General features: G+C 38.7%; 3 protein-coding genes across 3 annotated transcripts; 2 read left to right on the top strand and 1 right to left on the bottom strand.

The window, feature by feature from the left end:
* Positions 1 to 57: 57 nt before the first annotated feature.
* On the top strand, positions 58 to 1099 carry LOC121784906. Its single transcript, XM_042183212.1, has 2 exons — positions 58 to 816; positions 980 to 1099. The coding sequence occupies exons 1-2, from the start codon at positions 58 to 60 to the stop codon at positions 1097 to 1099; spliced, it is 879 nt and encodes a 292-aa protein (XP_042039146.1).
* A 4442-nt stretch (positions 1100 to 5541) lies between these two features.
* Positions 5542 to 8099, top strand: LOC121749391 (uncharacterized protein At2g38710-like). Its single transcript, XM_042143965.1, has 5 exons — positions 5542 to 5838; positions 6460 to 6579; positions 7032 to 7146; positions 7469 to 7562; positions 7678 to 8099. Exons 1-5 carry the CDS (start codon positions 5735 to 5737, stop codon positions 7872 to 7874), a joined length of 630 nt encoding a protein of 209 aa, XP_041999899.1. The 5' UTR covers positions 5542 to 5734; the 3' UTR covers positions 7875 to 8099.
* A 189-nt stretch (positions 8100 to 8288) lies between these two features.
* LOC121749399 (ferredoxin-A-like) lies at positions 8289 to 8885 on the bottom strand. The gene has a single exon (XM_042143971.1). The coding sequence runs from the start codon at positions 8812 to 8814 to the stop codon at positions 8374 to 8376; it is 441 nt and encodes a 146-aa protein (XP_041999905.1). The 5' UTR covers positions 8815 to 8885; the 3' UTR covers positions 8289 to 8373.
* Between the last annotated feature and the right edge of the window lie 4340 nt (positions 8886 to 13225).

Raw genomic sequence — 13225 nt, 5'->3', positions numbered from 1 at the left:
GGTGATATTTTTAAGGATCGAGATTTCTTCTACGAGGTCATTCGCTAGTACGCGATAATGACCAGAAGACCTGTCCATGTAGCAAAAAATGATGGCAAGCGACTTCGTGCCATATGTAGAGGCAAGGCATGTGAATGGTATGTGTATGCAAGGAAGATAGAATCCCACAACAATACCGATTATGTGGTAATAACTATGCAGAGAGATCATGCTCACACGTGTTCGCAAGTGTTGGATCAGAGATGGCTCACGTCAAAGTGGCTAGCCGAGCGATACTTGGAGAAAATCAAAGTGAATCCCCACATTCCATTGTCAGTGATACGACAGTGTGTGGATGAGGAGTTCGGGCTGAAAGTTGGTAGAATGAAGGCATACCGCGCAAGAGACACTGCATTGGAAGGTATTTTTGGCAAGGCCGGACGCCAATACCGGAAACTGTTCGACTATAAATCTGAATTGGAACGAACACATCCTGGGTCGAGTGTGCATATACACTACGAAAACTTCAGGGATCCTGAAGTGGATGGTCCGCGATTCCTGAGGTTTTACTGTTGCCTAGGACCGTTGAAAACTGGGTGGATGCATTTTTGCCGTCCAATTATTTTCTTGGATTCCTGTTTCTTGAGAGGTATGTACCGAGGACAACTTATGACTGTCATGAGAATTGATCCAAACAACGGTTGGTGGCCTATTGCGTGGGCAGTGACTGAGTGCGAGAGCTACGAACAGTGGAAATGGTTCCTTACATACCTCTCGGAGGACCTTCGAATACAGGATAATGCCCCAAGATACGTCTTCATGTCTGATCAGCAGAAGGTACTACTAATGTGATTTCAACAAATAGTGCATACTGTAAATGTGATTAATTGAATAAACGTACATTATCTGTTATTTAGCACTAAATATTAATGTGTTGCATGAATTATAGATGTTGTGATATGGCCTAAACATGTGCTCATGTGTTGCATGAATTTGGTAGGGTCTTGCAAAAGCCATAGTGGAGGATTTCCCACACAGCGAGCATCGCTTCTGTGTTCAGCACATCTACAACAATTTCAAGAAGAGGTTCATTGGGGAAAATTTTAAGGAATTACTGTAGGAGCTTGCATCGAGCACAACCACCGAACAATACGGGGAGATGATGGACGCATTACGGATTATATATTCGCAAGCGCATCAATACCTATTCGGTGTTGCTCCAAAAGAAAAGTGGGTGAAAGCATATTTCGCGTCACATGTTTGCGGTGATATAATCCTTAACAACATCTGCGAGATATTTAATTCGAAGATATCAATTACACGCGAGCTGGCCATTATCACAATGCTAGAGGATATCCGGACGAGTCAGATGGAGAGGATTCAGATCAGAGGCCAGTGGATCAAAGCATACGATCACGCACTGCCACTAGTTATCAAAGAGATCGTCGATAAGTTGTACGCGAGGGCGTATTCCTGGAGATCCACATGGAACGAGCAGGATGAGTACCAAGTGTCGGGACCGGCAGGACAATATGTAGTAAACATGTGTGAATTTACTTGCTCGTGCAGATCATGACAGCTGACTGGGATCCCGTGCACTCATGCCATTGCTACAATTAACAAGAATGGGAAGGATGTATCAGATTACGTCTCCCGCTATTATTTGCGGTCAACAATGTTGATTCTATACGAGAATGTCATATTCCCAATTAATGGGATTGATAACTGGCCCAAGAATACTGAGGTTGGATTTGTACTGGCACCCCCACAGACGAAGAGACAGAGTGGACGGCCAAAGAAAGTGAGGCGTGAAGAGGCCCAAGTTCGTCATCATGCGGATGGATCTGAGTCACTCCGACAAACATTTGTACTTAGATATCGTCGGTGCGGACAAGAGGGTCATAACAGGAGGACATGCACCAATGATCCCCGTGTTGATGCTCGAACCGAAGTTGGAGAGAGTTCACATCCAAGTGAGCCTCCCACGACGGATGGCGGTGTTAGGGCTGAGTCATCTACCATTGCTCCAAACCAAGAGGTACAATTATGTCGTTAGTTATATTAATGCCCTAACCGTTGCCATGTATGTTAATGGCTTGTTTGTTACAGACCAATCAACCTCGTCGGGGACGACCTCGCACACGTCAGTCTACGCGTCCAACCCAAGAGGTAGTTTCCATTATCAATTTTTCACTTTTTGTTTCCTATCCATTGGTAGTCAATTTGACCGTGTTGTTGTTGGTTGCAGAGCAATCCCACTGGTTCAAGGGCCAACACACGTCGCGCTACGACTCAGCAGCAACGATGTGGCCGTTGCGGGGATCGGGATTGAATGTTAGCGTGGATCAAGTGTGAGAACCTGAAATGTCTCAAAATGGTGTTAGTTTAAGTGTGGTTGTTTTGACAAACAGTATGGTTTAAGTGTTGGTTTAACTGTGGGATCAAGTATGGTTGTTTTTTACAAGCAGTATTTTTGTTCTATTAATTCAGTGTATACTTTTGTGTATGCTTTTGGTTTAGAACCTTCTTCTGTGTTCAGTAATTGATTGAGTACTGCATATAGTCTAACTATGTACCCAAAATGTTATTTCATAGGAAGTTTTGTCCATCGGGTGGTATTCAACAAAAGCTGGGTACTTACGGTGGAATTTCGCGAAAAAGCGGGGTACGTAAGTTGTTATTATAATTTAAATTTCAAGTGGGAACCTACTTCAATCGTGTACAATAATCTCTTATCAAAATTCCCCTTATAAGTTCGGTGATGCACAAGTGGTATCATTACATTAGGAAAAAAATTACAACACATAAAACCAATATTAAGATCTTCATTTTTCGACACATTTTGGTGATTTTAACAACTTCTACACTAACACGTTGACACTCCTCAGTCTTCATGCTCAAAGTTAACTTCAACTCTTCACATTCCTCACTATTCTTGCATAATTTTTCTTCAAGATCACACACCTCATTATTCTTGCATCGGAGTTGTTCTTCAAACCTATCTCGTTCGAGCTTGATTCTTTGAAAGTACGTGTCCTGGCTTGGCGATAGACCCGAATCAAACCAACGAAAGAATCTACAATCGTCTTCCTTCCATATTGGACAACGATAGTAACGTCGCCCAGGATTAGCAGCCGACCTTGATATCACGAGCTCTGCCTCAATATCATGCTGACAGTACACAGTTTGAGGACGCGGCCAATCCCAATTGAAACTTGAGCCGAAAGATTGTGAACTAGAGGCAGACATTGTAGTAAGGACCTAATTTGAAAATGTTAACCAACAATGTTGTCACATCTCAGTAACCAACAATGTTTGACAAACGAATGCCCAAAAATTGGAATGACACACCCTAAGACACAACCAACGTCAGTCGCATGAACTTGCAAAAAACACCATACCTTTTACCGGTCACAAGGCAATACATTACCTAAATTGCGATGTGAAACTCAGCGATAGGGAAAAAATACCCCAATTGAAAAAAACCAAAATCAGCCGCATGAACTCACTAAAAACACCCTACCTTTTACCGGTCGGTCACAACCCAATAAATTACCTAAATTGCGATGTGAAACTCAGCGATAGGGAAAAAAACCCCAATTGAACAAAACCGAAATCAGCCGCCAATTGAACAAAAAACCCCCAAATGTTAACTAAAAACATCATACATTTTAACCGGTCACAGAACAGTGGAATAACTCACCTAAAAATTGCGATGTCAAACTCAGCGATATGGATGCCTGAAGGAAAGAGTGCAAGAATGAGTGAATGAGTGCAGGAGTGAAAATGGGGAATTAAGAATCATACTATTTGTGCATTACAGATGTATAGGTCGAATGGGTGGGAATGAAATGATTGTGAACAGTGGTAGTCCATAGGGTAGCTCTGCAACGCCAGATTAGGTCTGCGGTGCATGTCCCCCTATTATGTGGAAGTTTACTGAAAAGCCCCTGAAGGCATTTGGGCAAAATGGTCCGAAAATTGGCTACAAAAACACGATTTGTGATTACCTTGAAGGTTAGGGTTATGTGGAGATATTTTTTTTTGTTAGGGGCCTGCAACGAAACTTTCGGAAACGTTAGGGATATTTGATGTAGTTCACTCTTTTTCATAAAGATTAAATGACTCATATAGATATAAAATATAGAAATACAATGGTTAAACATTATCCTTTAATAATAAAACTGAACATTATCCTTTAATTACCTCAATAATGTCTATGAAATATTTAAATATTTTATATTTATAGTTATTACTATCTCCGTCTACAGAAAATAGACTAGTTTTACCATTTTGGGTTGTCCACAAAAATTAGACAAATTGAAAATTTTAAACATTTAAATATTAGTATTAATAATGTGGATCCCACAATCCACTATTTCTTTCTTTTTTTCGTCTTTCTTATTTTACCAATTGTATATTAAAACTCATGTCATATACTCCTTTCATCCCTGAAAGTTTGTCCCATTTTTCTATTTCCGTTCGTCCCACAAAATTTGTCACATTTCACTTTTTACCATTTTTTGTAGTGGACCCCATATTCCACTAACTCATTTTTACTCACATTTTATTATAAAATTAGTATATAAAAGTAGGACATACATTCTACTAACTTTTTTAACTCACTTTTTATTACATTTCTTAAAACTCATGCCGGGTCAAAATTAGACAATATTTGGGGGACGGAGGGAGTACAACTATGTCTATTTCAAGTGGACAGAGGTAGTAGTATGTGGGCCTGATCTTTTCTATACAACTTAATTTGATTCGATTCAATTCAATTTAAAATTATATAGGAGTATAATTTGATAAACAAAAGCTAATTATTAGTGAACAAAAGGGGAGAGATTTCGGAAAAAAAGGATTAATTTCGCTGATCTTTCAAAATTTGGGATTAAATTTGCTTACCGTTCGAAATATGGGATCGAGGCATGCGATTTTTTCATAATAAGGGATTTTAGCCTTTTTAATCTTTTTTCTCTTATTATCCATCCCAAACATTTATCAATTGACCAAATTATCCCCTCGAAATTGAAACCAAATTCTTAAAAACAGACAAAGATCATTCTCCAAAGAGGGATCGAAATTTCCCTTGATTTCGCTGTTGCAGTAGATCCACCAGATAATGGTTCTGCAAGTGTTGTTCCCAAAGTATAGAAACCTTTTTTGCAGATGTCATTAATTGTATGATCTTCCCATTGCAATTCTTTATATGCAAGCACGTTGCAAAATCATCAATCTTGCCCCAGAAAATATATCATGGCTATCAGAGTACAATTCCAATTTCAAATAATAAGCAATCGTTCTACTGACAACATATATAATTCATTTTGTGAATAAAATTAGTTTGAACAATTGAATATAGTTTACTTCATTTTCTGGTGGATCTACTGCAACAACAAAGTCAAGGAAATTTCAATCGAATTATCTCGTCTGTTTTGTCAAAATTTGGGTTCAATTTTGTGGGGATAATTTAGTCAATTATAAATGTAGGGAGATGAATAATAAAAATAAAGAAGAGAAAGGAAATAAAAAAATAAAAATCACTGAAAAATTAAATTGACCCCTTTTTTCGAAATCTCTCACAAAAGGGCAGAAAGAGTAGTTCCTTACTCCATCCATCGCCACCCTAAAAATCCACTTTTCAATCCTTCTCTCTGTCTGCTAACACCCGATTCGGTTTCCGATCGTATCAAATTCACTCTCTCTTTGTATCTGTTGCTACACGAATTTTAGTTTTTGAATTTAATAGAAAATGGTGTCGGCCAATAGGGAGATGGTGGTGTACTGCTTCGACACACTGGTGGCGCACTACAACAACGAGGAGCCCCCTCTTCCTGCCTTCGATGAGGGCCAACAGTATGGATTACTGCCTTAATTTCGTTTTTTTTTGTGAATTAAACGTGACTCTGGTTTTCATGTGGAATTGTTTTTGCTTAGTTTGAGCATTGTACATTCGGATTCTGACTCCTGTTTTTGCGGTGTTTTTTTTGGTTTTATTGGCGTCGGTGCTGCTCTTTTCTTCAGCGTTATTATGTTTGGAATTGTCTAATGTTTTTCTAAAATGGATTCATCTATAATTATCACTGCTGTGTATGATATGCAACCGAATCATATTTCGGAATTACAAAGTTTCGATTGATAAGTTTGTTTTTTATTTGTGCTGATGCAGGGCCTATGATTCTTACTATTTTCTTCCTTGTCATTGTTTTGATTAATATTTCACCTATGTTTGCCTGGGTGGAATGGTCAATTAAGAATAGACTAGCTAATGCTCTCAAAAGTCTGTTTTTGGGTTTATACTTGTTTCTTTTCTTAATTAAACCCTTGAGATGTCTATAAATTTTCTTCCTTAGTCACTAAAACAATGTCTTGCGCTTTTCAACTGACCGGCTTTGAGTCTTGAGTAAAATAAGGTGCACGGTAGAATCAGAAAAAACACTTATATGGTTTGTGCTTTGTGCACTTATCTGTTTTCAGTCCACTGTTCGTGACCTGGAAAAAAGTGATCAATGGTGGGGAACCTCGTTTACGTGGATGCATAGGGACTTTGGAAGCTCGCGCCATAGTTAATGGTTTCAAGGACTATGCTTTAACAAGGTAATGAAAGAAAAAGGTTTGAACTTCAAGTACCAAGAGTATGAAATGTGCTCTTTATTACTCAGGCATCAGAATTGAGCAGCTTACATTATACTTAATGTTTTTCCTACTTTCCACTGATAAGTCTTTTATGATCAATATTTGAGTTAGATGTTTCTGTTATGCACCTTGTACTTTGTAGTTCTATTACATGCATTCATCTAATTAACTTTTAAACTCCTCCTTGTTAGATGGATGGTCTTCTTTTAAAAATCTTCTTTGAATGTAAATTAGCATCTCATGCTTTCTACATTTCAAACTTTTGGCAAGCCACATCGATATCGGTGATTTTATAAGTCTATATCTTGTTTTCTATGTTGAAATTGTCGAGTTTTACTTGATTCGACATTTGACTGTAATTCCAAAAATCTCAGAGAGCATTGTTTTCATATTTCTTGTTTTAAATGTCTCAGTGCCCTCAGGGATCGACGATTTCCCCCAATACAAGCTAAAGAACTACCTTCCTTAGAATGTACAGTTTCCATTTTGACAAATTATGAAACTGCTCGTGACTACCTCGACTGGGAGGTCAGTGCAACTGTTACCAAATATATGCCCACTTCATGTGGGCAATCAATTACCTTTTTGCTTGCAAACCGCTCCTGACCTATCATTTAACTATCCTCTTGATGCAACTAATCCTTGTAGTTCATCTGGAATTACCTATATTCTAAGTGGCATTTTAGTTGCAATTTCCCCCTTTTTAATGTCTATGTACTGTACTTCATTAACTTCTGAAACTCCTTATTAATGTAATCATTGAATTGCTTGCTCATTATTAAATACTACATAGACTGGTTCTTTGATTCAGGACCTGATTTCTGTTTGTATCAAATGTGAGTATATCCAGGTTGGGAAGCATGGAATAATTATTGAATTTACTGATCCTGACTACAATACAAGGCGAAGTGCCACCTACTTACCTGAGGTTGCTGCTCATGAAGGTAATTTGCATTGCTAAATTCTCTTTTTATTGGATTGACGAACAATTTGGTGTACTATGATTCCCCAACTCTTATGCTTTCAGTTTCTGATATTTCATTCCCTTTATCATGCAAGGGTGGACAATTGTTGAAGCAATTGATTCATTGATTAGAAAAGCGGGTTATAGAGGCACCATCACTGAACAACTGCGAAAGAGCATCCAGCTTACCCGTTACCAAAGCACACTATTTACCATGCCGTACAGTGAATATGTTGCCTATGCGAAGACAACTAGAGGTGTTGCTCCGACTATTAATGGGGTGAAACCATGATAGGTTCATTGACTTCCATTTATGCTGCGAAACTATCGCACCGATCTGAAGGTAATTTATTCAACATAAATTGTGGGGTTCATATTGCCCAGTGATTATTATTCATCTTTTTATGTTTCTTGGGTTTCCTGGATAGTTCTGGTGTGTTGTAAAATTTATGTCGTTAATAAGTAATATTATACGCTAGTGTGGTACAGCATGTTCTAATGGATTGAACAAGTCTGATATTGTTGGTTCATACACAAAATTCAAGCACTAACCAATATGAATGTTTGAACTACATTGCAAATGGTCTCTTTGGTTTTCTCTACATTTTCTTATAGTCATGATTATTATGTTATCAACAAAATCTGAATTGAGTTGAGTCGTCACTCCGGTGTAAGTAGAGTAGAGGAAAAGAGAGACATAAAGAAATATAGAAGAAAACAAATTGTATGTTACTTATTATGAAATCCTGAATTCGGTGAGACGGCAGCAAAGGCTAGAGTGATAAAATGAATTAAGCAATATCCGCTTCCTTGTGAGTCTGGATGACGACGTTGGAGGTGGGGTAGGCGACGCAGGTGAGCACCCATCCTTCATCCATCTGATCGTCGTCGAGGAAGCTGCCGTCGGACTGGTCGACGGTCCCGCTGACGACCTTCCCCGCGCAGGAGGAGCAGGAGCCCGCACGGCACGAGTAGGGCAGATCAATGCCCTTATCCTCGGCCTGGTCCACGATGTACACGTCATCGTCGCAGTCGAACTCCACCTCTCCATCCGGAGTCAACAGCTTCACCTTGTACGTTGCCATGCACGTCGCTCCTCCTCCCCTGCTCGACTTCAGCCCGAACAGAGCCGCCTGATTCAGGTTTGGGAGGGAACGGAGGCTGGTGCTGCTGAATGCCGGCTTGCGGGGTACCACAGCGGCACTGAACATTGTGCTTGCGAGGCTAGCCATTGCTGAGTCTGAGTGAGTGTTTGTATGAAAGGAAAGGAAATCTTTGATCTCAAATTCATGAACTGAGAGTGAAAGGGGCGTTGTAGATATATTGTAGACTCTGATCGGGCCTCATCCGCTACGTGGCCGATTTTTGTGGTTCCTTTTATCATTTTCATTATCTCTTCTTTTTCTCTGATTATTATTGGAAAATACTTGACCAGTATTTTATTTTTCAACACTTCTAATTACTAATTTTAATACTACAATGGTAGTATTGATTTTGTTTTCAAATTTATGCCAAATTAATCCACTTTTTTTGGGTTGACAATTACAATTATGTATATGATAGATTAATTAAGCTAGCGACCAACTTGAAACAACAGCATTATTTTTATTCAACTATTAATCCTATGCAAAATTCGAGTGGCAATGTTATTTATCTTGTACTACGAAAAAGCAGTTTCGTTCTATATTTGGAAACGCAATAAATTTGCTAGGCACCACTTGTCAATATCGAAAGTCTAGGAGTACTACTCCCCCTCCCTCTGTCCCATAATAGATATCACACTTTCCTTTTTGATTTATCTCATAAAAGATGTCACATTTTTTTTAGAAAAAGTTCACTCTCACTATTATATTTTTTGAACAAATGGACAAACTTCAATCTAGATAGATATTCATATTATTATGTGCTTCGGAAATATGCTTTTCTTCTGTGGTTATTAGAGCATCTCCAATGCCGGCGTCAAAATCGCGACGCCGATTTTTCGCCGACGCCGGTTCTGACGCCGAACCATTGGAACCGGCGTCGGCGAAATCGGCGTCAAAATCGGCGTCAAAATCGGCGTGGCCATGCCGATTCGCGCGATGACGCCAGTTCCGACGCCGATCCTCACGGCGCCATTGTGGGTCCCTGATCGGCGTCAAACCGGCGTCAGATTTTATTTTTTATTTTTTTTTCTTTTGAAAACACTATATATACGCGCTTTGAACGTCATTTTCATTCGCACCACTTGTTTTAACGAGTACTCTCTCTCTACCTTACTTTCTGTACAAGATCAATTTAAGAAATGAGTAATCATTCGCACTGCGGCAATCAGGCAGTTGGCCTACGGCACCGCGGCAGACATGTGGGACGAATACCTCCACATCGGTGAGACGACTGCCATCGAATGTATGAAGTATTTCTGTCAGGGCGTGATCGAAGTATTCGGTGATCAGTATCTCCGAAAGCCTACCCCCGAAGATTGCCGGAATCTGCTGCGGATGCACGGGGATCAGCATGGGTTCCCGGAAATGTTAGGCAGCATAGATTGTATGCATTGGGAGTGGAAGAACTGTCCCGCTGCCACGACCGGCTACAAGGGAAAAAATCCCACGATGATCCTCGAGGTCGTAGCTGATTACCGGTTGTGGATTTGACATGCGTATTTTGGGATAGCCGGTTCGAACAACGACCTAAACGTCCTCAACTCGTCGCCCCTTTTCAACGAGCAGTGCCAGGGCGTCGGTCCGGCCATCAGTTTTGTCGCCAACGGCAACCAGCATGATATGGGCTACTACTTGGCGGATGGGATATACCCTAGGTGGCCCGTCTTTGTGAAGACGATCCGGTGTGCATCAGATGCGAAGAAGGCCTACTTTGCGACGCGGCAGGAGTCGGCGCGAAAGGACGTGGAGCGCGCATTTGGTGTGCTTCAGGCTCGATGAGCTGCAGTTAATGGACCAACGCGTTTGTGGAATGTCGACTGCATTGCTGATATACTGTACGCCTGTATTATCATGCACAACATGATTGTCGAAGATGAAGGTGTACAACTGACTGATTGGGCCAACGACGATAATGAGGCCGGTCCAAGCCACGGCGTCGCCACCGCCAACGTACGAGGTGGGGTACCTCACGATGAAGAAGCCCTCCTCCAAGCACATGCCGACATGCGTCAGACGGAGGCTCATATTCGACTCCAAAAGGATTTAGTTGAAGAGTTGTGGGCGCGGAGGATTGCAAGGCGTTAGTTTTTATGTAAATTTATGTAATTTTTTTAAATGTAATTTTTTTAAATTATTGTACTTTTTAAATTTTAATATTATTATTCGAATTTAAAGTATTTGTCTCGTAAATTAAATTCTGTATGTTGATACGATTGTAAATTAAATTATATAATTGTTATTAGTGATGTGGATATGTAGTGTGAAGACTATATGAGGGCTATTTGATGTCCAGTTGATGTGGCAAGCTGATGTGGCAGGAGAATTGTAGTGCTGATGATGTGGCAGTGTGAAGACTATGTGATGGCTATTTGACGTCCAGTCTTACTGGAGATGCTCTTAATAATTCCGAATTTTGAACTCAAAATACTAGTTTCGAGGTGACACCATTTAGCTCCACGAGTGCTTGTGGTTTACACAAGCTCATCTGCCACGTGGCGGATTTCTCTTGTTTCATTGGACGTTAATCTATTCTTATCATCTCCTACTTCTATTTCGTTTTTTGTCATTCTCCTTTTGTCAGTAGACCCATTACAGTGTTAATTAATCCTGTATAAGATTTTATCATATGAAAACTCAAAATTTTAAAACCATTGTCGTAAACTCAAATTGGACTAGATTAGATTTAATAAGAATAGTTAAAGTCAGGACCTGGTGAAGCGAATATTGACTAACTGGCAATTAAAATGAGAATTACTCCTACAAATTTTGTTCTACTACATCTATCCCTCTACAGACAAAACTACTAGTGGAGTAGTATATCTTTATGAATTAATTTGCTTAGTTTCATCCACACACGTCCACATCCATCTACGCTAAATCACACGTCATATTTCAATGTTCATTTGTGTGGCCTTTAATCAATTTTCATATTTGTTAGTAAGTTTTCTAACCCACTGCTGTCACAAAAATTATGCTTCAATATTTTGCCTTAATATTATGATCTATTTAGGCCACTAATTACTGATGTCACTATGTAGGCTTTACTACTCCCTAAAAAAATGCTCGACACACTAAGATTGAGGTTCGATCCAACCCAAACCCATGTCTATAGTGGAATGGGTTGGGCTATGTCAACACAACTCAGTTCAAATTCAGTTGGTAAGTGATTGGGCCGGCCTGCATCAAACGGGTTTAAGAATTAAAAAAATGCAGGGTGGGTGGGTGCATTATGATTATTCATGTCTTTTTTAAATTTATTTTCTTTTGTTTTAAGAATCTATTATTTTTTTAAAAAGGTATAAATACTTTTTGAAAAGATAAATGAGAAATATACCTTCTCAATTTCATTTTCCCCTCGGAGATGTTCTAATTAATTGCCTTAACAAAATAACTGCCATGAAAAGCTTTGGCATCTCCACTTTTGACAAACACAGAGCTTCATGGCGGGAGAAGAAACAATAAATGCAGTTGAATCACAAAATACAACCTTTTAAGTGTCTCAATGCATCGCAATGAAAAGCTCTACAAAAACGTTAGGATTAACAATGTCAATACTGTTCATGTGCCACTAACCGAATATATGGAGTATCAAATATATAGATAATTAATCGGTGACCACTTCCATCATGTATCAAGCTCAAACGAAGCAACACCTTATCCATGAATTTCTTGGTCAAAATCTGATTGAGCTTTTTACCAACTCTTTTCTTAACATGGGTATCAAACATGCCCTAGCAATGCTAATACTCACTTTGTCCTATAATAAATGACACACTTGTATAATGGACAAGATTTTAAGATATATTGTTGTGTGTATTAAGTGGAGTACTCCTACTATTTATAAAAACATGAAACATGATTTTTTTTTTCAGAAAAAAAAATGTGACATTTTTTATAGGACAAACTAAAAAACAAAGTGTGACATATACTATGAACAGAGGGAGTATGAGATACCGTCTAGTCGTCTACAATCTCATTAGAAGCTATACTCCTTCCGTCCCAAAAAATATGTGCATTCTATTTTGGGAATGTTATCCCAATTTATTACCCTTATACATAAACTTATTTATAACTTATACCACCATTAAACAATAGTAATAATGTGAGTCTTACTATCCACTAACACTATTTTAATTACCATTCTCCCCATCTCGTTTACTTTATCAATATTATCTTAATTCCCATGTCATATCAATTGTGTATATTTTTATGGAACGAGGTGAGTATCTCTTTTCGCAAGGATAACATGATATTTTTTTTAAAGGAGAAAGAATAATAATGTACTCTTTTCGTGTATAATAATTAATTGTATTTTTTATTAGTTTCTTGATCACTTTTAACAAATTACTACTACTTTTTTCATATCTTATTTTCAGCTAAAATTACTTTAATAATTTTCTTTCTATCTATATTGAATTTTCTATTTTACTGAATTTTATCAAAATTCATGACATTGTTCTTCTTCATAAATAATTTTGTCCAAAAGAGTGAATATCCT

Source organism: Salvia splendens, chromosome 1 (genome assembly GCF_004379255.2).
Source record: "Salvia splendens isolate huo1 chromosome 1, SspV2, whole genome shotgun sequence".
NCBI classification, from domain to species: Eukaryota; Viridiplantae; Streptophyta; class Magnoliopsida; order Lamiales; family Lamiaceae; genus Salvia; species Salvia splendens.
This window is presented reverse-complemented; position numbering and strand designations above follow the sequence as displayed.